The 27054-nt window shown below is 50.4% G+C and overlaps 1 protein-coding gene across 5 annotated transcripts in view; it reads right to left on the reverse strand.

Annotated features, from left to right (window-relative positions):
• Positions 1–9573: 9573 nt before the first annotated feature.
• The window catches only part of FERMT2 (FERM domain containing kindlin 2), a 56321-nt gene continuing 38840 nt past the window's right edge, over positions 9574–27054 (reverse strand). For 2 of the 5 annotated variants that reach the window (XM_071557230.1, XM_071557234.1), the window contains 13 exons: positions 26726–26758; positions 26066–26291; positions 25835–25937; positions 25309–25416; positions 22533–22667; positions 20782–20831; positions 18090–18214; positions 16390–16496; positions 15812–16033; positions 13235–13255; positions 12615–12739; positions 11521–11662; positions 9574–10894 (listed from right to left, as the gene is read on the reverse strand). In XM_071557230.1, coding sequence (XP_071413331.1) covers positions 10721–10894; positions 11521–11662; positions 12615–12739; positions 13235–13255; positions 15812–16033; positions 16390–16496; positions 18090–18214; positions 20782–20831; positions 22533–22667; positions 25309–25416; positions 25835–25937; positions 26066–26291; positions 26726–26758 — 1571 coding nt within the window. In that variant the 3' untranslated portion in view covers positions 9574–10720. The remainder of the gene's footprint in view (positions 10895–11520; positions 11663–12614; positions 12740–13234; positions 13256–15811; positions 16034–16389; positions 16497–18089; positions 18215–20781; positions 20832–22532; positions 22668–25308; positions 25417–25834; positions 25938–26065; positions 26292–26725; positions 26759–27054) is intronic. The other 3 variants (XM_071557231.1, XM_071557232.1, XM_071557233.1) reach the window with 3 other exon arrangements.

Below are 27054 nucleotides of genomic sequence, written 5' to 3' on the forward strand. Positions count from 1 at the left end.
CCACCAATAAACCCTGAGGGGTGGAAATGTGTGAAGAGCTGCATAAACCAGCTCTGGGCACCTGGATTTTGCAGAGGACTCAGTGCCTGCTCAACCCCTGGGAAAAAAAAAAGATGCTGCTTCATCTCCCTTAAGTGTTTCCTGCAGATGGATAACAAGAAATTTAATAAAGTCAAGAGGAAACCTGGCAAAGCTCTGCTGCCATCCAGCTTGCCCCCTGGGACCTGGGAAATGACATTTCCTTGGGTCTTGGGATGGTGCTTGAGCAGTTATGGAAGGAGAAGTGTGTCTGGACTGTGTCTGCCTCGCTGGAAATAATTATCCCATCATTATCCAAGCAGCCAAATGTAATTTAACTGCAGAGGAAGTGTTGGGAACCACAGGTGTGTTGCAGCCCCAAGCCTGCCATCCATGGAGACTGAAAGTGTTTGGTGTCTTCAGGGTTTCTCATCTTTCCTGCTCATGTCCCCAGAGCTACTTTTTTATTCATGGAGAAAATCCCTGCCTGAGGCTGACAACACCTCACCTCATTAATGCTCAAATATCCTGGTGTGGAGTCCAAGTCTGAGCTTAAAAGATACACAAAAAAAGCTCCAGGAAGAAACTTATTTATGGCTGTCACCCTCCTTTGGATGTGGCTGTTTCATGGGAAGTAAGATAACACCAACTCATCCCAAAAAATCAGAGCTGGGATCAGATCACAAGTCTGGCTGAGATGTGGTGGATGAAGCCCAAATGGTGCTTCAAAATGCTGCAGGTACAGAGGTGTGTGCACTGCAGGTGACACCAGAGATTTGGGATCCCTGCAGGATCATCAGGCACAGGCAGAGCACTCCTGGTGATGGATCTTTCTGTACAAAATGAGCACACTGTGGATTCCATAAGCCATTTTCCTGGATGGATTAGTGAATAAATAGAAGGTTTTACCTGCTTCCCTTCCACCAAGGTGACATTTGTCTGGTGGCTGTCTCTGCAGATGTGCTGTCACCTGACATCCCATCAGTGGGACACTTAAGGAGCATCTTACTGTATTTCCCAAAGATTGTATTTTTCTGAGCTCCATTAAATTCAGGATTGAAGCTTCCCCAAAGGAAATACAGCCTTGATCTCTCATCCTCTCCTTCCAGGGATGGTGGGGGATACATTTAAGGGACTCTGTGCAGCTGTGGGGCCCATCCTACATCATCAGGTCAGCTGAAACCTGAGGACAAAATTGCCACCTTGGTGGGATGAGCAGTGGGAAGGGCTCCATCCCTCATCCCTTAGTGCTGATTAAACCACAAGGAGGAAGAACAGCCTCAAATTTCCCTTCAGAGGAACCCCCCTCCCATTGCACATAGTGGGGGGACAGTGGGCAACCCACCCCAGCTCTGGTGGAGTTGGTTCTGTCTGGAGATAGGCAGAGTCTGGATGAGACAGGAGGCGCTTCCCAGCTTTTGTTGTATCTGACCCAGCTGCAGATGGATCTGCTACTGAAAAAAAAAAGGAAATAAAGACAGAGCACATGGTTGTGGAGAGCAAACACTCAGATTTGGGGGATATTTTTAGCTCTGGGTGTATCAGAGCACAGGAACATGATGAGTTATGTGTTTGCTCTGATTTCCCCCCAGTTCTGAGCTATGTGACCCATCCATGGAGATGTCCATGCCCTGGGAAGTGCCGATGAGGAGTCAAACTCCAGGTGCCAGCATGGAGGAAAATGCCCTGAGTGAAGGATTTCGTGACTTGTCCATGGAATGGCCACGAGTCTCCTGTGTGAGACCAGTAAGGGGTGTTTGGTCCTGGGGGTGGAAAGGGGCAGGTGAGCTTTCAGATCCAAGCTGTCTGTGGGGTGACTGGGAGCTGATGGTGCTGGATACACCCATGGGACTGAGCATTTAAACTGCCAGAGGGCAGGATTATATAGGATATTAGGAAGAAATTCCTCCCTGTGAGGGTGGGCAGGCCCTGGCACAGGTGCCCAGAGAAGCTGTGGTTGCCCCATCCCTGGAAGTGTCCCACGCCAGGTTGGATGGGACTTGGAGCAACCTGGGCTGGTGGGAGGTGTCCCTGCCCATGGCAGGGGGTGGAACGAGATGATCTTTAGGGTCCCTTCCAATGTAAACCATTCTGGGATTGTCCCAGTGGCCATCCCTGTGTCCAGGCCATGATCCCTCCTCACTGCCAGACAGACAATTGGGAACATGCTCAGCTGTGTCCTGTCTCTCCCCTCCATCCCTTTTCCCTCTAGGTGGAGTTATTACACACCAGATTTCAGCTTGCTCCATGTCTGATCCACTCCTGCAGTCGGGCAGAGGATGAGATCCCTGTCACTGCCTGCATCCCCACGGCCTGGGAGCTTCCAGGGAATTTAGTGACCTGAATTTAATGGAGCCCAGTGGATCTTGGAGAGCTTATACACATGGGTTGGGAAAGGGGAGCTGTGCTCCAGGTGTGCCTGGGCAGGGGGGGACAGGGATCGCTCAAAATGAAAGGAAAATGCTTAATCTGGGATGTACCCTGGACTCCACAGAGCATCTTCCCTTAAGTCTGCTTTATGAGCTTCTCCTTCCTCTTACCTTGTGGTATAGTTGGAAGGGAGGCAGGAAATCCTGCAGGGCTATTTTTTAACTCTGCTTAATTAACGGTGTCATTAAGGGATGGGGGTTGCCTTGGTCACAGAGGGCTTGAAGAACAGTTCCGGAAGTGCAGGTTCCAGATGTTCTCATTCCCAGGCTGTGTGGACATCTGGGATAACCAAGGCTTTGGCTGTGGGTGCCAAGGGGCAGTTGGGGCCAGGAAAATGTTCAAAGCTCTCACCTGGTGCTTTCCCTGGTGCTCAGCTTGTTCTGCCTGCAGTGAAATTCCCTCTTCTCAATTCAGTTCTCTTCCAGGATCCAGCACTCTGGTGCTTTTGAAGATATAACACCCCTCTCCCTCCCCCTCGGTCATTTCCCAGTCCATCTCATGTTCCCATCTGCTCCTACTGTTTATGGGAAGAGGAAAAACATCCAGGAGATAAAGCACTCACAGCCACCACCCAGACCCTGCGGCTCCCCTCGAGTTCCAGGCGTGCTCCCCGGATGTGGGGCCATATCCTTGGAAGTGTCTGACACAGGATTTCCAGCTGTGAGATGATGTGAATCAGATGTGGTGCCTCATGGAATCATACAATGGATTGGGTTGGAAAAGACCTCCAAGATCATCAAGTCCAACCCTTGGGCCAACTCCAGTCCCTTTACCAGATCATGGCACTCAGTGCCACGGCCAAGCTCAGTTGAAAAACCTCCAGGGATGGGGAATCCACCCCCTCTCTGGGCAGCCCATTCCAATCCCTGAGCACTCTCTCTGCAAAGAAGTTTTTCCTGCTCTCCAACTTCAATTTGCCCTGGCAGAGCTTGAGCCCATCGTGCCCCCTTGTCCTATTGCTGAGTGCCTGGGAGAAGAGACCAACCCCCACCTGGCCAGAACTTCCCTTCAGGCAGTTCCAGACAGTGCTGAGGTCACCTCTGAGCCTCCTCTTCTCCAGGCTAAACACCCCCAGCTCCCTCAGCCTCTCCCCACAGCACTTGTGCTCCAGTCCCTTCTCCAGCCTCGTTGCTCTTCTCTGGCCCCGCTCCAGCCCCTCAATCTTTCCTCAACTGAGGGGCCCAGAACTGAACACAACACTCAAGGTGTGGCCTCCCCAAGGCAGAGTCCAGGGGAAGGGTCACTGCCCTGGGCCTGCTGGCCACGCTAGTTTGGATCCAGGCCAGGATCCCCTTGGCCTTCTTGGCCACCTGGGCACACTGTTGGCTCCTGTTGAGCTTCCTGTCCCTCAGTCACCCCAGGTCCCTCTGCCTGGCTGCTCTCCAGCCACTCTGTGCCCAGCCTGGAGTGCTGCAGGGGGTTGGGGTGGCCCCATGGGACACAACATGGATGGGGGCCTTGGAGCAGCTCTGCCCTGCTGGAAGGATGGGCAGGGTCCTTCCCAGGTTTGCCATTCTCAAGAGGTCTCCATGCCCTCACTGCCACATCAGGGCAAGAGCAAAACACACCAAACTCTTTCCTCAGTGTCACCAATAGGGAACAGCACGTCTTTGCCCTCCTGCCTAAATCTGAGAGCCACCAAGGAAATCAGGAACATGATTTTTCCCAAGTGTCCCAGGTGAGGTCTCTCCATCCCTGCCTCCTGGGTGAGCAGGAATTGGATGGGCTGCTTCAGCATCTCCCCTCCCACTGATGGAGTGGAGCTCACACCTGAGCTCAGAGGGCCAGGTACGTTGAAAGGAAACAAGTTGTGGAAAAGAGGGCAGGTTTAGGTGGGATATTGGGAAGGAATTCCTGACTTTGAGGGTGGTGAGACCCTGGCACAGGTTGCCCAGAGAAGCTGTGGCTGCCCCATCCCTGGAAGTGTCCAAGGCCAGACTGGATGGGACTTGGAGTAACCTGGGCTGGTGGGAGGTGTCCCTGCCCATGGCAAGAGGTGGAAAAAGATGAGCTTTAATGTCCCTTTCAACCCAAACCATCCTGGAATTCTATGATTATGGAGTTACACATGAGGAACAACAGAGCCACTGTCATCCTGTCCCATGAGCCCAGTTAGGAGGGCAGTGTGGTGGGATGTGATGCCTTTCCTTGGGCAGCCTGGGATCAGAGATATTCCCCTTCTCTGGGAACCCCTGAGACTCCCCTATGTCCCTTTGAATTTGTCCCTGAGCTGATCCAGTGCCTCCCTCTGGAACGTGTCCCCAGGCAACGGACTGGTGGGAGCAACTCCCAGATGGGATTACTGGTGTGAGTCAAATTTCTAATCCAGATCCTCTCCCATTTCTCACCCCTTTTCCAGGCAGGAAATGAAAGCCCAGCTCGCTCATTAGGGACTGACCAGCTGTTGACTAAAAGCCAAAAATAAAACCCAGAGCAAATGCTTTATTTGCTCAAACTGCTGCATTCTCAGAGGAGGGGGAGTGGGATTCCTCCAGCCAGAGGCTTCCCACCAGCTGGGAATCTGCAGCTTCACCAGCAGCCCACAGCACATGGGAGCTCTGTTACCAGGTCTTTGTCTTAACTAGGGATCAAAGGGAAAATTTCCTGAATTATTTCCATATCTGACAGGTTCCTGCATATTTGAGCCACTGTGAAATATGGGATTGGCCTTTCAGAGTCGCTGGGGATTTAAGAAAATATTTTACTGCTCCTGTGTCAAGCTAAAAAAAGGAAAACTCCTGAAGTGCAGCTCCACAGCCTCTTCCAGGGATCAGATCAAATGCTGATCAAACTGACATGAGCTCCCTGGAAGCTTTTTCAGGATGAATTTTTGGCATGTTGGGTTTTCAAATTTTCCTTAAACTGGTGTTTGCCGTTTCACCTTCCCACATGAGGAAGGTCCAGGTTTGATTCCCAAGGGGATCACAGACCTGCAGCCTGGGAAAAGTCCCCGTTTGCCTTCTGGAGTTACAAAAACCAGACAGGCAGAGCTTAAAGGAAACCAAAGGAGCAGTTCCTGAGGGTCAACTCAAGCCTGAAATATGTGGAACAGCTGGAGGGATGCAGGGAATTTCAAAGGAAGGCTGGAATGCCAATGGAAGCTGCATTGCACTGGTGCTTACGGGAAGAGCTGCGAGCAGGGAGGCACTTAATTTTTTAAAAATCTATAACACCCAGCAGATATTTATGGATCTTTTATCTCTTTAGTGCCTCGGTGCTGCAAATAAAAGCACACAGGACTTTTGTGAGACTGAAAGCAAACAAATAAAACCCCCCATTGGTTTCCTGAAAGGTTTTGAGCCGTGCGAGCACAGTCACTGATCAGTCAGAATTTAATTAGACCAATTAAACTGCTTCTGGTGCTGTCACTGAGGGCTTTGGATCTTCACCATCCCTTCCTGCCTCAGAGATGAGGGTTAATACACCTGGGAAGTGCAGCCAGATTGAAGCAGGCAGCTCACATCAGTGTGTGGTTCTGGCTCTGGGCCGGATCCTGGCTGGCTGTGCCCACACCAGGTCTGGCTTTCCTGTATCCCCAGTCAATGCCAGGTAAATCCCTGGTGGTCCTGAGTGCCCTCAGAGGGTCCCTCTCCTGGGGCAGGGCAGGGCAATGAGGCTGCTGATCCCAGTCCTGGGATGCTCAACCCACCGAGGGGCTCAGAGGGGTCGGACAAGGCAGGATGAGGACGGACAAAGCTCTGGCATTCCCCCACGGTGTGAGCAGCAGGAATTTGGGAGACTGTACCTTTGCACACAGTCAGCTCCAGGGAGCTGGTGCCGGCCACCCAGGAGCCCCTTCCCGGCCTGGAGGCTGGAAAGTCTCCAATGTGCTTCCTGAGACACTGAAATGACTCATCCAGCTTGGGTTTACTACGGATTAATTGAAGGGTTTTCTTCAGCCCCTGCCTCCCACAGGAAAGCCCCAGTGCCTGGGGGGCCATCCCACAGCGGGAGGAATGGGAGGGCTTTTGGAAACCCACGTGTCCTGGTTGTAGGCAATAACCCGGCTCCTTTTGCAGTGGTTTGGGGTCAGTTTGTGTTATCACAGAATCATGGAATGGGTTGGGTTGGAAGGGACCTTAAAGCTCATCTTATTCCAACCTCCTGCCATGAGCAGGGACACCTCCCACTATCCCAGCTTGCTCCAATCCCTGTCCAACCTGGCCTTGGACACTTCCAGGGGTGGAGGTTTACTGCCTCCCAAAACCCAACAAACTTCCCAAATGTCCCTTTTCAATCAATTCCCATCATTGGGATGTCCCCAGACCCAGCTCTCACCCCCTCCTTGCTGCATGGCACAGCCCTCTTTGGGACATATTTCTCTTTTGCTTTGTTTTAAAACCTCTATGGGTCTGCAAACCTCTCCCCCATCCAAAACTCTACTGATCCCATTTTAAACCCACTCCAGGCCTTGCCCATCTGTGTGGTATTAAGTTACTTGGGGCTTAAAACTCCGTAGGAATCCCAGCCACCCCCCAGGCCATGCCTGGCTCCCACAGGCATCCAAATCCCCTGCCTGCATTCAGAGAGGTGGGTTCTCACCCTGGCAGCCGGTTTGCATCAGTACCTTGCCAAAAAGTGATTTATTTTTTCCTTTTCTGCCCCTCAAGGGCCAGGAACAGGGTCAGCAAGGGAGGAACACCATCCCCCTGGCCCTGCTGCTGTTGGAAGGCTGAAGTTGTCCCATTTTCAGGCATCTCTGCCACTTATTTTGGTTCAAGTGGGGTTTGAGCAGCCCTCTTGGGTCTGAATCTCCCTCCCCATCATGTGCTTATCAAAATACTTGGAAATAATTCTTTTTCCCCCAGTGTAGCCATGGATGCCACACAGTCACAGCTCTTCCTCCCTGAGAATGAGTCGCTCCTGGGGCTGTGGACACCCATGAGATGATTTCCCCTTGGTTTTGGTTTTGCTTTTAATTTGCTTTCCTCCTTTGTTTTCCCCAAAAGGACAACCACAGTCAGATTTTGCAGTGTCAGCAGAATAAACCTCCATGTCTCCCTCCTGCCCTGGAGCTGTGGGAATTGGGATTTACAGTGCCTTGGCTTGCCAAGACTCTCCTTCTCCTCTGCTCTTGGGTTTAATGCCCAAACACCCCCAAACCCACCCAGCATCCAACACCTCTTCCCAGCACATCACTGGAGAGCCTCTGCACCCTCCATGTCCTGATTTTCCTTTGGCTCAGGAGCATGGAACAAATAGCCATGATCCCCCTTGTCCTTGCTGCCTGTCCCTGAGGAGGATCATCCACTCCTTCCCACAGGCTCCACCTTGTACCACCTCCTTCCTTAATCCATTTTCCAACGTTCTCCTCTTGCTTCCTCCTCATTTCCATGCCCATCCTCAGTGTGGGGCCGTTCCCATCCATGCTGTATTTTATCTGCTGTTTCTTCAGATTTTAGGAAAACCACATTATTTTTTTCACCCTGCTCTGCTCCAACAGCTCCTTTTCACTTGCATCTTTTCATCTGAGGAGAAAGGAAAGATCCCAGAAAACCTTTTAGGTCACTTTGAACTCCCTGCAAGCCACTCCTTGCTTCCCAGTCTCCTGCAGCGCTTCCCACCCGGCTTCTCCCAGCTCCCATCCTCAGGGGGGCCACATGGGGAAGGGCTGTGGGTGACAGCAGCCTCTGCCTTCCCATGCCCCTTCCCGACCTCCTCGGCTTTCCTGCTCAGCGTTTCCTGCCTTATCACCCCCCCCAGCTGCAAATTCAGACCCTGGAGCAGCCAAAGGGAGCCCTTTGGGACGGACGGACCGAGGGGATTTGATCCATCTCCTCCCCCCATCATCCCAATCCACGTTAAACCTCCCCATCCTGCATAACCTCAGGCTGGGAAATGGGAGGTAAATATTTTTCAGCGAGCCATGCCCCTCACACACCCAGCTCTGGAGCTGGTCCAGAGTCACTGCCGCACCTCACCCGCTCCCGCATCCAGCCAAAATCCCGGTGCTGCCTGCTAGGAGCGTGCACGCCACCCCTCCATTCGTGTGCCTCCTTTTGGGGCTGCCTGGACTTGCCAGCATCCAGAAGAACAAGCCTGTGGGCATGGGGCAGGATCGGGAGCATCCCTGGCACGTCCCGAGCACAGCCCCGCCCCGGCCGCGCTCCAGTTTGCGTTGGGAACAAGGAGTGGGAGGAATCACCCGGCACCATCGGGCCACCCCTTCCCCTGGATTTCATGGAGCAGCCTGTCCTGGTGGGAAACTCAGGGAGGGGATCAGTGCAGAAATGGGGGAATGCATGATCAGTTGGTTAAAACTTGGTTGTAATAATGCCAAGGTTATGGGTTCAGTCCCCTGTGTGGGCCATTGACTGAAGAGTTGGACTCGATGACCCTTGTGGGTCCCTTCCAACTCAGAATAGTCTGTGATTCTGTGATTTTTGCCAGGGGAGGTTTAGGTTGGGTATTGGGTGAAAATCCTTCATGGAAAGGGTCGTCCAGCCCTGGCACAGCTGCCCAGGCAGGGGTGGAGTCCCTGTTCCAGGAGGGATTTAAAAGACATGTGGATGTGCCATGTGGGGACATGGTTTAATAGTGGGCTTGTCCTAAATTCTGATTCTCTGCTTCCTTGGGCTGCTTCCACACTTGACTGCCTGGCCATGGATTGGGATCTAAGAGACCTGAATGGGATCCAAGAGAGTTGGAGAGGGACTGGGGACAAGGGATGGAGGCACAGGACTAGGGGGAATGGCTTCCCACTGCCAGATGGCAGGGTTAGAGGGGATATTGGGAAGGAATTCTTGTCTATGAGGTCCTGGCACAGGTTGGGCAGAGAAGCTGTGGCTGCCCCATCCCTGGAAGTGCCCAAGGCCAGGTTGGACAGGGCTTGGAGCAACCTTGGATAATGGGAGGTGTCCCTGCCTATGTGAGGAGCTTTAAGGTTCCCTTCCAAACAAAGCCATTCTGGGATTCCATGACTTGTGGGTCCTTTTCAGCTTGGATATTCTGTGGTTTTGTGACTTATTTTGCTTTTTGGTGACCTTTGTTTCAGCAAGCTCAGGGTAAAGCAGCAGGAGGGAGCACAGGGCTGGCACAGGATGGATCTATCCCTATGGGAGTTGCTTATGGCCCTTCCACAGCTCAGTTAAACCACAGAAACGGAGCAGCAGCTGAATATTAAATAAAAGATTTGACTTTTATTTAAAATAAAATGCATTTGTACATAGTCTTGAAACCACAGACTACTGGAGCACAATGATTATTCCTGGGCATGAGGTGGGGCACGGGATCCTCCTCATTAGCATTAATGTGGGAATAGCTTAATGAACTGGGCAGTCCTGGCCCCAAGTATCAGGTTTTGAGGTGTTGTGGCCCAGCCTTGAAATCCCCTTTAACTGAAGGTAAAAATTCACTGGACTGAAATCGTATTTTTGGTTTGATTTTTTTTTTATTCCTTGGTTTCTCCCCGTACCCCTTCCAGACATCCTCTAGGTACTGCTGATACACAGGATCTATGCAATATTCTAGCTGGCTTGTGAGACTAGTTAAAAAAACTGTACAATTTTATAAAATTTGTGTTTTTTACATTAGTTACACAAAACCTTTACTTCATAGACCTTTTACTTCATATCGTAATGAAAAACTTTGCATATCAGAGGCAGAACAGTGACTATGCTGGTGAATACTAAAAGTGTCATAATACAATATGGTGTACAAATAAAATTAAAAAAAAGGACAATATAAATGATTATCAAAAGGCAAGTTAAACAAACAAAACCAAGCTATAACAGACTAACAGAAGATCATCTTTGAGGCCACACAAAAGTCATGTCAGGCACCTGTTGCAGTCCTGGTGTGTGTAGTGTGAGAGGAGAGATGGCAGCTCTGTTTAGGAATTAAACAACCTCCAAAAAGGACAAATGTACAGAATAAAAACACACAAAAAAAGGAAATAAAACACTCATGCATTAAACATGAAAAATAGACTTCATATAGGTTAAGCCCTGGATGGCTTTACAAGAAGATGGCTTAGAGTTCTGTTCCAAAACTGGCTGTTTTAAGTCAGTTAAATCTTATCCTGATCTGCCCATCGGAATCTGGATGCACAACCCAGACATGGTCTTGTTATAGCAAATTAACAGAAGTGCTCATTAGTGCACACAGATTAACTGGTCTGGTAATGCAAAAAAAAAATTCCAATGATAAAAAAAATAAAGATACATTTCAAGCTTACTTTATTAAGCAGCATTATCTCAAAGAACAGCTTTGGAAAGTTAAATATTAATTAATATGGCCATGGGGGTTCCTCCAGGTGTGGGGCGGGCAGGGCTCACACCCAGCCACTGGTCAGTTTGTAGAACATCTCCTCATCCAAGCTCTCGTTCTGGTCCTTGGCCCGTGTGGACAGAAAGATGTACCCCCCAATGAACTCGTGCACCACTTTGCAATCCACCTCCGTGCAGATGAAGGACACTCGGACGTCGTCGGCGAACTCCACCGTCACCTGCGGTGCCAGAGCACAGCGTCACCCCCGGCATTCCCAAGGGAACTGCTCCCTGTCTCCCTGATCTTTGGGTTTACTCAGCGGCTTTTTCTGATGCCTAAGCAAAATCCAGTGATGGGAAAGCTGGAGCAAATCCAGAGGAAGCCATGGAGATGCTCCAAGGGCTGGAGTCCCTCTGCTCTGGAGCCAGGTTGGGAGAGCTGGAGGGGGTTCACCTGGAGAAGAGAAGGCTCCAGGGAGACCTGAGAGCCCCTTCCAGTACCTAAAGGGGCTCCAGAAGAACTGGAGAGGGACTTGGGACAAGGGATGGAGGGACAGGACACGGGAATGGCTTCCCAGAACCAGAGGGCAAGGTTAGAGGGGATATTGGGAAAGAATTCCTGGCTGGGAGGGTGGACAGGCCCTGGCACAGGTTGGGCAGAGAAGCTGTGGCTGCCCCATCCCTGGAAGTGTCCAAGGCCAGGTTGGACAGGGCTTGGAGCAACCTGGGATAGTGGAACATGGAACTCAATGGTCTCTGGGATCCCTTCCAGCCCAAGCCCTTCCGGCATTCCATGACTCTATGAGTCGTGCCTGTCTTAGTGACAGGAGCAGGGGAAGAGGACAAGGTTAAACCACCACCTCACCATTTTGATCTCCCAGTTCACGTTCCACTGCTTCATGTTGCTGAAGCGCCAGGTCTTGACAGCGTCTCCCGTGCTGGCGTCCATCCGGATCAGCCGGTTGTAGGCGATGCCGATCAGCTCATCCTTCTTCCCACCTTGGAACCTGCGACAGGGCGAGGGATTAATGAAATCAAGCCTGTAGTACACAGGAATTCAGCAGCTGAGTTAATCTATATGATCATTTCTATAAATCAGTGCAATTCATGCTTTGATTTCAGTTCCAACACAACTTCCCCAGGTAAGGATGAGCATGAGGGTGTCCTTGCTCAGGGCAGGGGATTGGAACGAGATGATCTTCAAAGTCTCTTCCAACCCAACCCATTCCATGATGATTCATAGAATCACAGAATGGATTGGGTTGGAGAAGACCTCCGAGATCATCGAGTCCAACCCTTGGGCCAACTCCAGTCCCTTTACCAGATCATGGCACTCAGTGCCACGGCCAAGCTCACCTTAAAAACCTCCAGGGATGGGGAATCCACCCCCTCTCTGGGCAGCCCATTCCAATGCCTGAGCACTCTCTCTGCAAAGAAGTTTTTTCTGCTCTCCAACTTCAATTTCCCCTGGCAGAGCTTGAGCCCATCGTGCCCCCTTGTCCTATTGCTGAGTGCCTGGGAGAAGAGACCAACCCCCACCTGGCCAGAACTTCCCTTCAGGCAGTTCCAGACAGTGCTGAGGTCACCTCTGAGCCTCCTCTTCTCCAGGCTAAACACCCCCAGCTCCCTCAGCCTCTCCCCACAGCACTTGTGCTCCACTCCCTTCTCCAGCCTCGTTGCTCTTCTCTGGCCCCGCTCCAGCCCCTCAATCTCTTTCCTCAACTGAGGGGCCCAGAACTGAACACAACACTCAAGGTGTGGCCTCCCCAAGGCAGAGTCCAGGGGAAGGGTCACTGCCCTGGGCCTGCTGGCCATGCTGTTTTTGATCCAGGCCAGGATCCCCTTGGCCTTCTTGGCCACCTGGGCACACTGTTGGCTCATGATGATTCCGTGCTATTTAACACACCCCATGCTTTTGTTAACACAATTCCTCCTGCCCAGCCCAGCAGTCCCACCGACCTTGCGTTGAAGTGCGTGATGCCGAACTCCGGCAGCGACTGCCAGGCTTGGATAAACCGCATCTTGGCCTCGATGAGGCTCATCTGAGCCACGTTCTGGTGGGCTTCCAGGATGCGTGCCGTGATCTGTGGGCGGCCAACACACCAGATTTAGGGAAGGGGGGCCCTCAGTGGCACCTCACCCGAACAGGAACGGCTCGGGAGGCGCTTGGGAGCCGCCGCGGATCCGAACGCGGATAATCAATGACTTCTACCCCAAGGTCCTACTTCAGCCCTGGCTGCTCAAAGCCTGTGACCATGGCAGAGAAACATGGAGCTTCCCACCTCCAGACATATAAAAGCCACTATAGAGCTGAGCTGTCTGGAGGCAAAGAGCCGGTCAGGCTCTCTGGGAATTTTAAGGCGCAGGATGTGAGTGAACAACGAGACAAATTTGTGGTGTAGGGTTTCCAGTTTGGCAGCACAAATCACTGGGGACCATTATAAAAACCAACCAGGGCCCAGGTTTCTCAGGGAGGGTGTAGGTTTTGTTAGTGTTTTCATCGCTGCTCTCTAAACCAAAGGGGTTCTAGATTATTTTTATTTTAAATGTACCTTAATTTTATTGGTGCTGTCACTTACCAAGTCTCTTACATAGCCTGGCTGTAGATGGCAAGGCGAAATGGGAAAAAAAACAAACGAAAAGGAGGCAGAAAGAAAAAAAAGCAATCAGAAATATGGCAACAAAGCAAAGGAAAAGTGTAAATTAACTGCAAACCAAAGTTCAAGCCAAAAAAAAAACCAAACCAAACCAAACACATGCACAATTCCTTAGGTGGAAAAGCAGCCAAAGTGAATGTGAGCAGGGACAAGTGAGCAGAGATCCACCACTCGTGCCGGCCCTGCCGGAGCTCTGGTATGATCCCAGCTGGGTCCTGGCATTGCTTTTAGTCCTGAGATGGTTTTGCTTGGATTTCAGGTAAAGGTTCTTCCCCTAGAGGGTGGTGGGCACTGAACAGGCTCCCCAGGGCAGTGGGCACAGCCCTGAGGCTGCCAGAGCTCCAGGAGGGTTTGGACAATGGGACAAAGTGGGATTGTTGGGTGTCTGTGCAGGGTCAGGAGTTGGAATCTGATCCTTGTGGATCCTTTCCAACTCAGAAAATTCTGTGATTCTCTGGACCTGCTGGTGGATGAAGGGGAGGGCAAAGCTGCTGGCTTGGAAGAGAGTTCATGTCCTCACATTCCTCCCTGTGTCTCTGCACAAACTCCAGGCCACTCACCGGCAGAGGAAGCTCAAGAGCTCACCATCTCCTTTCACTGGGGATATGCAGAGAAATGCTTTAGGGTAACATCAAATGGGCTTCCAGGGATGGGCCTGCCCTTGCTGGCTCCAACACCAAACCCCACAAAAGCACCTGAGAGCTGTGAAAATGCATATTTTGGGTTGGGTTTTGTTTATTTGCATTTACAATTTGGTGCTTCCAAACCCAACCTGCCAATCCTATTCTGCTGCACGGCCACGTGGAGCCAAACATAACCAAATGAGTTTGGGGCTAGGGAGGACCAAGAGCTTCTGATAAATCCTCCAGCAAGGCCCACTGCCAATTCCCATTCTGTTTGTGGGCTGCACGATCTCCCCCTCCTCCTCTTACTCCTCTTTCTCCTCCTCCTCCTCTTTCCCTGTGCCGGGGCCACGGAGAGACCCTTGCGGTCAAATTCCTCACATTCCCACAGCCTCCATCCCTCATTCCTCCCAGCAAACATCCTCTGTTCCTCCAAGCTCTGCCTCTGGCCGCGAAGGAAAATCCTAAATCTGCTGTTTAGCTGATGTCTGTGAGGGACCAGGCATTGGCACCATGGCTGCTGTTCCAGCTGGGATCAGGACGAGGGCTCGTGCCCATCCCCAAGATTCCATGGATTTTATTTTTATAACCAGGATACCTGCACAGTAAGCAAGTTTTCCAAGCTTGTATTTTTCCAGGTGCCTCCGTTTTACCGGAAACCCAGAAAATATCATATATATGTTAAAATAGTATATTTATGCAGCCTCTCCTCCATCCAAGTGGATATAAAGGCTTATTCAGAAGAATAATAAGGGCTATATAAAATATAACTCCACTGCCAGGAAATCATCATGCTGTGCCAATAAAAAAGTTGTGTTTTTCCTGCTTCTCTGACTTGCAGCCTTTTTCTGGGCTTGGGGAAATCGCATCCAGCCACAGCCAGCAGCCAGGCGCTGTAGGATTTAAGTCACCAAAAGGCCAAGGAGCAATGCTTTACTTATTTCTTGCTGCTGTTCTGACACATAACATCTTTCAGAGAGTCAGGCATTTTTTTCCAGCAGGGAACAGTTCAGCCCTGTCCTGCAGGGATCAGACGGAGCGTGGAGTTCAAGCTCGAGTCACAGCAACTCAAAAATGAAGCAGTGTTTGGAGGACTGGCATTTGGAAGCAGTGGGAAAGCAAAGAGAGAAATGTGCAAACTGCATTTCAGCCAAGTGTGGATAAAGCACTGCAAGCAACTGCAACTCTGCTGATCCTGGGGATTTCTCCATGGATTCTGTGCAGGGAATGGGGCTTTAATCCCAGCACCGGGGGATTGAGTCCAGCTGCAGGGAGAAATGGGGCAGCTGACCCCATCACTCCACCACCACTCATCAGCAGGGGCCAAACCATTCCCAAAATGTATTTCAAATAAATGTAACCCAATTTTAAATGTATTTACAATGAAAGATTCCCCGCTGCCTGTGCTGTGCCCGTGCACATCACAGAGCGCCCGGCACAGTGCAGGTGGTGGGTGCCATCCCCAGGTGCTGCATCCAAACCACACCCTTTGGTCACATCTCCTTTTAGTAACCACGTGCATCCCATGAGGTGAGGACATCCAAAAACATGTCATGTTAAACACCAGCTACTGCCAAAACACATGCCTAGTCAGTCCAGTCCACGCCAACACCAAATCCAACGCCAACGTCGATGTCAACGCCAACGTCAATGTCAACATCAACGTTGATGTCAACATCAACGCCGTCAACGTCGATGTCAACGCCAACATCAATGTCAACATCAACGCCAACATCAACGTCGATGTCAATGCCAACGTCAATGTTCAACATCAATGCCAACATCAACGCCAGCGTCAACATCAACGTCAGTGCCACTGTCAACGTCAACGCCTACGTCAACGCCAACACCAACGTCAGGTTGGGCCAGTATGTACCTGCTTGTTCTTATACTTCTTCAGGTAGCGAGGAGAAACCAGACACTCTGGATTGATGTCTGTGTTGATCTGCTCTGGGATCAGCTGCGGGTCGGGGTTCAAATGCTGCATTTTCAGGAAGGACAGGATGTTCTGCACTTCCATGCCGTAGGAGCTGTCGGCCATGGTCTTGCCCTTGGAGGCCAGGCGGCACGCGGCCATCCAGCTGGCGTACTGCGTCTCCTGCCCCCCAAAACACAGACCCGCGCCCGTCAGAGCCGTGGGGGGACCACCACACCCTCCAGATACAACTCCAGGGAGCCCTCACTACCCATCCAGCCCCAGGAGACTCAAACACACACAAAGATGGGCAGAAACACAGACAATGCATAGACTAAAACCATGGGACTAAGCCAAGGAAGAGCAGGGAATGATTTTCTGCTCCAAACTCAGAGGTGAGTGAGTTGGAATGCATTTGGAATGCTGAGATCAGACACAGGGGAGTGCATTTTCTATTTGTTTTTTACTTAACAGCACCTCAGCACGAGCTGATGGTGGGGAAAGAGTGAAGAGGTGGCCAGTCCAAGTGATAAACTTACAGTGTCGCAGCGCAGCCAAATTTCATTCATCCCCTCTGCCACCGGAATCAGGAGTTTGATGTTGAACTTCTGACCAGAGATGTTCACATCAGGGGTAACTTCACATCCTGCAATGAGGTTTAACAGAGGGGTGAGGACCTATGCTTGAAAAAGAGGGGGAAAAGGCAAAGTTCTCCAACTGAAGGGTCTCAGTCCTGTCAAAGCTTTGCAGCACATCTTCCATGGGATGAACATCTCACACATCGGGGACAAAACCCATGTCAGATGTCTCTTTTTCCAAGTGACAGGAAAACAGGGGGGAAAAAGCAAGACCTGATTTGAAAGGAACAAAGCCAAAGCTAATGTGTGGCTACAGAATTAATCTCATGGATCCTGCCTGGCCTTGTGAATGGATGCCATGGACAGCAAACACCCCAAAATTGGCACAGAATATGCTGAGCTGGAAGGATCATCCAATCCAACTCCTGGCCCTGCACAGACACCCCAACAATCTCCCCCTGCCCCTGAGAGTGTTGCCCAAACACTCCTGCATCTCTGGCAGCCTTGGGGCCATGCCCACTGCCCTGGGGAGCCTGGTCAGTGCCCACCACCCTCTGGAGGAAGAACATTTCCTTTCAGGAATGGGTAGGAAAAGGTGACTGGATGGGTGTTGACTCTCACTTTGAAACCCCTGTATGTTATTTATACAAGGATGGGATGCCCCATCCCTGGAAGTGTTCAATGTTGGATGAGGCTTGGAGCAACCTGTCTAGTGGAAGGTATCCCTGCACATGGCAAGGGTTGGAACAAGATGGTTTTTAAGGTCCCTTCCAACCCAAACCAGTCTGTGATTCCATGATTTTGGCTGCTACAGTGAGCGGTGAGGTGTGAGCATCCCGCTCCCTGAGTCTGGAGAGAACTCCAAGTGCTTGGATAAACACAGGGGGTGATGAACTGAAGCAGCCAAGTCCTCCCGGGCGCCGCTTCAACGCCGCCTCCGAGATTCCTTAAAAGTGCCGTCACAGCAGATCTGTCAAAAGCTCCCAAAAAGGTCCTGCGGGCCGGGCCTTGCTCCGACAGCAGCCCGAGGTCGCTTGGCATCCCATCTGCTCCTGCCTCCACGGGGAAAACAAATGAGCTCTCTCTGCAGCTCCGTGGCTGCTGGAGCAGGAATGTTTAACTTGACACAAGGAAAGCAGCAACTGTAGGAATTTAAAAACCTGAGGCTTGCAAGGAGCGCTCGAGCGAGGCTGCTCCCAACCAGCACTGGGCAGAGGAGGGAAAATAATCTAAGGCAGCAGAGGAGGAGAGTGGTTGGTTCTTTCCAGGTTAAATTCTTTTCCTGCCACAGGAATTCATTCAATCCTTTTGGGTAAGTCGGACAAAAAGGAGAAGGGCAAGTGGAAGGTGTCCCTGTCCATGGCAAGGGGTTGGAATGAGACAGTCTTTAAGGTCCCTTCCAACCCAAACCATTCTATGGTTAAGTTGTCTCCTCATGCCACTGGGGAGCTGTTGGTGCTTCCCTGTGGGATCACACTGTCTAGAAGTCCAAGTCTGTGCTACTCTACCAAACCCAGTCACCTCATTCCTTTAAACACATTCATCCAACCTTGGAATGACATGCCAGGGTGATCAAGCAGTGGGAAAGCAAGATGCGGGAGGAGCAGCCTATTACTGGAATAAAAAGCAGCTTCTCTTCCTTCACCTCGTGCTTCTCTTACCTCTCAGGTTCATCTGGTGAGCAGGAGTCCCGTTGGATTCCTCTTTGCTTTTGTAGCAGGAGATGGAGGTATCTTTGAAGGTGCACCAGTAGGGCTTGTAGCCTTTCAACGTCAGCTTCTTGGGCCTGCCAGACACAAGGAGGGACATCACACTTAGTTTAAGCTCCTGAAACAAGCTGCTGCACCAGGAAACTCCTTATTTCACCCCTGGGAACCTGCTGTCAGCAGCCTGGGTTATTCCCACCCCTGGGATAGTCCCTGCCCGGGGGCTCAGCCATCCTTTCACTGCAGAGTTGAGCTCCAATTGCAAGTTTGGGCTTCTCAATCCCATGGAGGTAATCTGGGGCAAGGTGAGGGGAGCTGGAGAACTGTGTTACAAAAACAGACATGTCCATGGACTGCTGCAGAAAGTGCCTCTCCACCCACCACGTTAAATGGGAACCACTTTGCCCGAGCTCCGAAGGGAAGTGGCACTTCCAAAGACTTGCCAGCCACATGCACGAGTGCCCTTTTGTTTTAAACACTCCACATCACAAAGGTTCAGTTCTTTTCTATGGAAAACACAGATTTTGCTTGATTCTGCAGGAGAACTGATGGCCCTGCAAACCTACAGCCCAGTGACTACCTGGTATGGTGGGACCCTGAGTTCATCCCACCACGAATCCAGGACCTTCACAGAGCTCCAGGTATCTGAATTTTTGAACCTTCCTCATTTCTAACCATAATTTTAAGGCTGGACCTGCAGCCTCTCATGCATTTCTTGTATTTCCATCCCAGAAACAGCTGCTGATCCTCATCTGCAGGGATCAAATATGTGATGGCTCCAATTGCTTGTTCTCAGGGATTTGCACTTCCATTTCCAAGCAAAAGTGAGCTGGGGGCTCCTTGTGTCAGAAGGAAATCAGGGAGCTGGAGGAGAAACACCCTGTCTGCCTGAACCTCCCTGCTCCCACCCTTCTGATGGACACCTGAGCTGGGGCATCCACTGCTTGCTGGATTTCCTCCTGCACCAAAAGCCCTGGAACACACAGCCCCGCCCTGGGAAAACTTGACAACCACAATTCCCTTTGAAAGCTGCTTCCCACTATGGAAGGAGTCCCCAGGCTTCAGCCAAGCCATCCCACACATGCAGGGTTTTCCATCCTCTGTTAAAGATGCTTTAGTGCATCTTTACTGTCTTTGGAGGGGTTTTTTTGGGTCTTTTAAATTGCAGGAAGGGCATTTTGATGGATAGAAAATATAGAGATATTGGGAAGAAATTCCTGGCCGGGAGGGTGGGCAGGCCCTGGCACAGGGTGGCCAGAGAAGCTGTGGCTGCCCCATCCCAGGAAGTGTCCCAGGCCAGGCTGGACAGGGCTTGGAGCACCCTGAGCTGGTGGGAGGTGTCCCTGCCCGTGGCAGGGGGTGGGATGGGCTTGGCTTTAAGGTCCCTTCCAACCCAAACCATTCTGGGATTCCATGATTTTGGCTGGCAGGGCAGGGAGAACCATTCCAAGTCTCTGCAGCAACACCAGGCACGTATAGGGACATATTTACAGGAGTTAAACCTATGGAATATTAGGGACATAAAACGCAGCTCCTCCCCAGATAGTGTCACAAGAGGCACATCCAAAGCTGGGCCAGCTCTCAACACAACACCGTGCCATTTACATTGGATTTTTGGCACCAGAATACCACCTGCCCCCCATTTTTTGCAGCACATGGAATTCTGTGTTCCATTTGACAGCCTCAAGTCCCAACCCCAGGGATTCAGGGCTTCCACCAGGCAAAGAACCGGCAGCTTCTGGCTACTCCATCTCCTGGCGCTCCAATTTGCAGGCAATTAGCTCCCTGAGTCGTGCCTAATTTTATTGGCAAATCAGCAGATCAAAGGGAAGAACAAGTTCTTTGTTTGTTTGTTTCTTCGAGGGGGGGAAAGAAACACCCACTGAGGGGCTGCAGCCCTGAAACTTTGCCCCAATTAAGCCAGACCACAAGCCCAGACAGACGCAGAGACCTTATTAATTTGAGTTTTTCAGAGCTGTGAGTGCCAGGTTTTGGCTTCAGAACCAAACAATTAATAACATAAAGGTTTGTTCCACAGCTTTTTTGCTGCCTACAGCCTTTCTTCCCCTCTGTCTTACAGTTCTGCTGTGAAATCTCATCAGTATTCCCAGTTTCCAGAACTTTCACTGGATCCCTCACTGTAGCCTGCAATAAATTGCAAAAGACAGTGGTGGCTGCCAAAAATGTTACTCCAAGCCCAGACACTGCTGCTCCTGGTTTCCACATTCCCCCATCCAAGTCAAAGCAAACTAAAAAATTCCCTAAATCCTGAGCGAGCTGCAAGAGGAACAGAGTCAACTTAACCTGCTCCTTTTGGCACAGAGAGGGTGGAGAGACCGGATTAGAATCCTGCAAACCAGGAGAAGTATCTGAGGGGGGTTTTGAGATTTCACTCTGAATTTTAGGGTGGTTTGTTGCCTCCTGGGCATTAAATGTGTTAAAGAAACATCCCAGCACACACCTATGGGATGCAGCAAACTCTCCCAGCAGGAAAACATCCTGAATTGTGTATTTAAGAACAAATCAACGTCAAGTATTGAATCTCTTAAGGCCAAGAGATTAAAAAAAATAGATATTAAGAGGTAGGACCATTAATTATTCATTGCCATTACCAGTTTCATGAGCAGCTCTTCCCATCAGCACTTACTTGAAGACTTTAATGTAGTCAGCGAGCTCTGGGATGGAAGTGATGTCACCCTGCAAAGCAAAGATTATTCCATTCACTCTGGGAGCTGGGATAGAACATCCAGGAGGGAAGGGATGTGGTGCAGGGAAGGGAGCAATAACTGGGGCTTAGGGGTCACAAAGCTGCTCCCGAGAAAGCCTCAGAGCCACCTCCTGGGAGAGGCAAGTGGTGAGAAACCCATGGCAGTGCTGTCAGGAAAGCAGAGGACAAGGTTCTGTTTTCCTTTGAGGAATTCCTGCTGTTGCTGGAGCCAATTCCCACCGCGAGGTCACAGCCGCTCATGTTCACACTGGAATTTTCTCCTCCTTTAGTTACTTCCTTATGCTCCAAACAAAAGGAAAAGATGCACCTTCACAAAGAACTGATCAGGGAAGGGACTTCTGTGTCTAGAAAGTCTTTCCCCCCATCCTGGAGTTTTAAATATTGGATTTAAATTCCATTTTTTCACGAGGAAAATGTACTGGGAGGGCACTTGCAATTCCCAGGAGCTGGAATTAAAGGGTTTTCGAGGGATAGAAAAAAGAAGGATTGCTCCAGCAGCTTCCAGTAGCAGGACAGTTTACTTTCGGTCTGCACTGAACTGTTTATAGATACCACAGGGGAAAAAAAATGCAGAATCTAAACAAACAATCCAGTAATTGCCCATTATCCGTATTCAATTACTCGAATGCATCTGGAAATGGCTCCTGCTTGCAAGCCCTACGGAAAGGGATGGGGTTTTTTTTGGATGAATCATTGTCCTCTTCCCTCTTATCTGGCAGGGCTTGCTCCTTAGTGATGTGTTTCAAATCTGGTTTTGCAAAGAAATTAGAAAATATGTCTCGGTGATAGAATTTTGTCGTCGGTTCCGTGGCTGGCACCGGTTCCTGTTGCAAAGCTCTGCTGCTCTCAATGCCCATAAAGCATCCAAGAATGGAGGGGACTTCAAAAAGACCCTTCACAAACACTTAAAAAAATTATATGAAGTGTAAAACCGGAAAATTTCAGGGATTTTAGGGTTGGAAAGAACTTAAAATGAAATTCAGAGAGGGTATAAATATGAAAAATGCCTGCAAAAGCTGGGCTGGGCCAAGGCTGACAGGACTGAGTCCCTTTAATGCACTTTAATTTTAAAGCTTTACATTTTTTAAAGGTGGAAAAACAGTGTTAAAACAGCATTTCTGAATAAAAACTCTGAATCCTCTGAAATACAGACATAGGCTAAAATCCAGTCTAATAAAAATGAGGTTTCATAAGAATAAATTAGTTCTGAAAATCACAGCAGCCCTTTTAGGTGCTGTAAAATGTCAATTAGAAACAGAGGGAGAGAAACCTCAGTGTGGAGAACTCAGTATTTGGGAAAGGCAGAAGTAAGGACAGAAATCAAATTAATTTAAATTGAGTTTTCCATTATTTCATCAGGAAGGTGGCTTGAGGTAGGGGGAGTTCAGTAAGATCCTGGCTCCTCCAGGACTTCTCCAGCTGCTGCCTGGGGTTCCCTCTCCCCACAACTACCCCTTGCTATCTAAAATAAAACCTGTTTTAAAGAAAATATTACTGGGGTTTATGTTTTGTGTTGCTTCACTGGGCTGGGGGCAACTTTCTCATAAAGAAGTAGGAAAAATAAAAAGGAGAGGAAGGAAATAAAAAAGTTTGGATGTCTTGAAGAATTTCCAGGCAGGGAAGGAGGGGCCACACAAGCCACCTTGCCATGGTGTGCCTGCAACCCTTACCAGGATCGTGGATGTCTTCCCACCTTCCAAGGTAATTTCCAGGTCTGAGAGTGCAGCATCCACCTCATCCACATCCTTGTCGCTGTTGTTCAGGTGGTTTTCCGAGGACATGATGGACAGCTTGTTGATGTGGTACTGGAAGGCAAAGCACAGAGTTACCCCGGGATGCTCCTGAGATCCACCACATCCCGTGGGGTCATCCCGACATGGCCAACAAGTTTGGGAAGCCAAGTGGAAAAGTGGAGCAGAGGCAGCAGGTGCTGAGGCCTCAGTGCAGCTCAGTCAGGAATGACCATCCTGGATGTTTTCAGACCAGGGAGTTGGGGGTACAATCCCTGAACGATCTCTCTGGATCCCGCAGGGCAGAGCTGCTCTTTCCACAGCATCACAGACTGGCTGAGTTTGGAACAGACCTCTCAAGGTCACCTGCTCCTACTCCCTGCTCCACCAAGAGCAATTGTCCAGGACCACATCCAGAAGAAACCACAACCTCTCTGGGCAACCTCTGCCAGTGCTCAGTCACCCTCAGGGTAAAAAAATGTTTCCTGATGTTCAGAGGGAACTTCCTGTTTTCCAGGTTGTGTCCATGGCCTCTGGTCCTGCCACTGGGCACCTCTGTCCACCTCGTTTTCTGCCTCCCATCAGGTATTTATGGACTTCACAAGATCTCCCAGGGCCTTCTCTTCTCCAGGATGAACAATCCTCAGCCTTCCTAACAGGAGAGAAGCTCCTGGACCTTCATCATCCTTGTGGCCCTTCACTGGACTCTCTCCAGTATGTCCATGTCTCTCCAGCCCTGGGGAGCCCAGAACTGGACCCAGTAATCCAGGTGTGGCCTCACCAGTGCCAAGCAGAGGGGCAGGAACACCTCAGTTGATACCCAGCAATGCTCTGCCCAGTGCAAACCTGGCTGGATGTGTTGTTCCCACCAGGGGAAGCCTTCCCAGTGCCTAAAGGGGCTCCAGGAGGGCTGGAGAGGGACTGGGGACAAGGGATGGAGGGACAGGACAAGAGGGAATGGTTTTCCACTGCCAGAGGGCAGGGATAGATGGGATATTGGGAAGGAATTCTTGGCTGGGAGGGTGGGTAGGCCCTGGCACAGGTTGGGCAGAGAAGCTGTGGCTGCCCCATCCCTGGAAGTGTCCAAAGCCAGGTTGGACAGGCCTTGGAGCAACCTGGGCTGGTGGGAGGTGTCCCTGCCCATGGCAGGGGGTGGAACAAGATGGGCTTTAAGATCCCTTCCAACCCACACCACTCTGTGACTCTGTGTCTTTGCATCTGTTTTTGCTGCAGAAAACCACAACATCCCAGAGATCTCACAGGAAGGACTGTGCCCAACCCACCCTGGAGTGCCTGGATGTAAACTGAGTCATTATATTTCTGTTTTCACTCCTTGTTTTCCTGGGAGTGGCCCTTGGAGCAGACAGCCCTGCTCCTGAGGGGGATATTCCTGCATCCTACAGCGACCAGTCGTGCCAGACCACACGGAATAAATGTCTGCCATCCGTCCCACAGAAGTCAATTGCAGGTACAGCATTTATGCCAAATCACACCAAGGATTTCATAAAACAGAGAAATAAATAGTTCTGGGAAACCCACAGATCATCCCCAGCTGTTTGGGGGGCACAGGGCCAGGAAGACACAGTTCAGTCACCCTGTGTATGTACTGGGGGGGGTTTAAGACGGGCAAAACTGAAAGTTAAGGTCGATAAAAACATGTTTGGTAAAAGGAGGTCAAGTCCTTTTTCATGAGAAATCATCAGCAGCAAGTATTTTAATTATCTAATAAACTCAAGTGAGGATTAGGAGATGGGAAATCATCCAATTTCTGCCAGTAGGAGAAGGCCAAGCTCCCACCAAAGACAAGGCGAGGCTTAGAACACATGATTTTAAGCTGAAGGTTTGGATTGGATATTGGAAAGGAATTCTTGGCTGGGAGGATGGGGAGGCCCTGGCACAGGTTGGGCAGAGGAGCTGTAGCTGCTCCATCCCTGGAAGTGTCCCAGGCCAGGTTGGACAGGGCTTGGAGCCACCTGGGATAGTGGGAGGTGTCCCTGCCCATGGCAGGGGGTGGAATGGGATGAGATTTAAGGTCCCTTCCAGCCCAAACCATCCCAGGATTCTGTGAGACTTCACTTTAAGCCACACATTTCCATTCCTGCACTCTGGTGAACCAAAACCCCACACTAGTCATGGGAATTTCCAAGGGAAGCTTAGTCAAGCAAGCAAAGTCAGTGGCTTAATTGGCTAAATAAAATTGACAGTGTCCTCTTGAAAATCCTTGCACTGGAATTTTAGGAGCACCAGAAATGAAAATTGAGACTCTGGTTTTACTACAAAAAACCTCAAGAAACCCTTGACAATCACATTTCAGCAACCCTTCCTTCGGCACTGGAGTTTTCTTCCAGTGAAAGATGAAGAAGGAAATGGCAAAGGAGGAAAAGACAGAAAAACTGCAGGTCCCACTTCCAGCTGGTGTCAGGAACAGGGACAGGTCTCCCTAAACACAGCACACAGCCTGGACTTTATAAATTAGTTCTAACCACTCTCTGGAAGTGTCCAAGGCCAGGTTGGACAGGGCTTGGAGCAATCTGGGATAGTGGGAGGTGTCCCTGCCCATGGCAGGGGGTGGAACAAGATGGTCTTTAAGGCCCCTTCCAACCCAAACTATTCTGTGACTCCACAATTTCATTTATCAGGTTAACCAATGGAGAAATCCACAAAGCCACAAACCCAAGTTTAACCCACAGCACCAGTGCCTCGGGCTGCCTCGTACCTGCAGCGCCGCAAACATCATCATCTCCTCCTCCGTGCACTCGATCTCCTCCAGCAGAATCGCCCACTTGGACTGCTCGTACAGCTGGTTGATCCTGATGGCGTCGTACTACGGCACAGCACGGAAAACACGGCACGGTCGGAAAATGCACGAGCCCAGTTCAAGGCAAACCACCTCATGCCGTGGCAGGGGGTTGGAATCAGATGGTCTTTAATGTCCCTTCCAACCCAAACCATCCTGGGATTCTCAGATCTCTCATTTCAACATAATGTTTCAATCTGAGACTGAAAATCCTCTGCCAAGAAGTGGCTCTAAGAACCCTCAGAGCATTTTGAGCAACACCTAAACAATTAGAAAACTGATATATAGAGAGCATAAATCCTGGATTTGATGCCTGCACAGCCCATTTTCAAACTCCATTCAGACAGGCATGTTTTATTTTTTGGAAGGTTTACCAACACAAAAGCCTGTTAGAGATCCAGGATGCCTTTGCTCTAACCCTGTAAGATGCAAGTGAAACAAGTACCTTTGGATTCAGGTCAAAAAAGCTGTAGTACTTGAACCGAAGTAGCAAAGCCTCGTTTTCTTTCACCTCCTGCTCCATCAGGGATCGGGATGAATCCAGCCACCTGTGAATTGCCAACATGGGATAACACACACAAAATGTTCTGGCTGAGTCGCGACGATGCTTTGGAGAACACAATTTGGAATCAGCAGGGAAAGAAAACCCAAACAAATCCTGGACACCTGAACTCACCCTTGGTTGATTTTGGCTTTGTCGAGCAGCGTCTGGGGCTTGTACATTTTTGCCAAGGACTCTGGGGAGGTGACGGGCTGGCTCACGGCCAGGATTCCCGGATTGCCTTCCGACAGGGCGCTGTCACCGAACCAGGCGGAGGTGGGTGACAGGGGGCTGCCGTCGTGAGCGTCGTACGTCGGCGTCATCGTTTTGCTATACAGTCCTGGGCTTGAATAGATATTTCCTACCAGCAAGGGGAATAAAAGCCAGGAGTTACCTTTGGGACAAAGCTCTGTCTGCTCCCAACCAAATCAACTGATGGAAACTTTCCCTTTTTCCACCGTTCTCTTTCCACAATGGGCAAACACTGCGCTGCTTGTTCTCCCACGGAAAGCTGTCCCTCTCCTCTCTCTCTTGGCTCTTCTCCAAGAGCAAAACTGATGGAAAACTCATTCCAGCCCACATGGTGAGAAAAGACACGGGTCTCCCATGCCGGGAAAATCCTGCCCCCTGAGTTTCTGTGGCACCTGGGACATGAGTGGCCCCCAACTTACCGGTATTACCTGTTGCTTAAAGATTTTGGAAGTCAAAGGTTTTAGAGGAGCAGGAAAATAAACTAAGGGTGCAGCCAAAGAGACCAGAGGCAGAGGGCAAAAGTCCTACTGAGGTGGAGCTCACCTTTGACGGGGCCGATGTAAAGAATATCGGTGCCTATGGAGAGGGAAAAGAAAGGAGGGAAGTGAGAAGGCGAGAGAAAGTCACCCGGAGAGCAGGAAAGGACAGAAGCCAAAAATGGGCATTTTTAGGAGGAGGCAAAACAGCTCAGGTGAGGTGGAACCACCCAGATGGAGTGTTGGCAGCGGCGCTGGTGGACTCGGCAGCAAAGCGACCCGAGTGTGATGATTCCCGTTATTTTATCCACGTTACGAGAACAGCCGAGCACGGAAAGGCGGCACTTCCCACATGGAAAAGCTTTGCTGAGATGGCCACACACACTTGGGATTAAC

Source organism: Pithys albifrons, chromosome 6 (genome assembly GCF_047495875.1).
Source record: "Pithys albifrons albifrons isolate INPA30051 chromosome 6, PitAlb_v1, whole genome shotgun sequence".
Classification (NCBI taxonomy): Eukaryota; Metazoa; Chordata; class Aves; order Passeriformes; family Thamnophilidae; genus Pithys; species Pithys albifrons.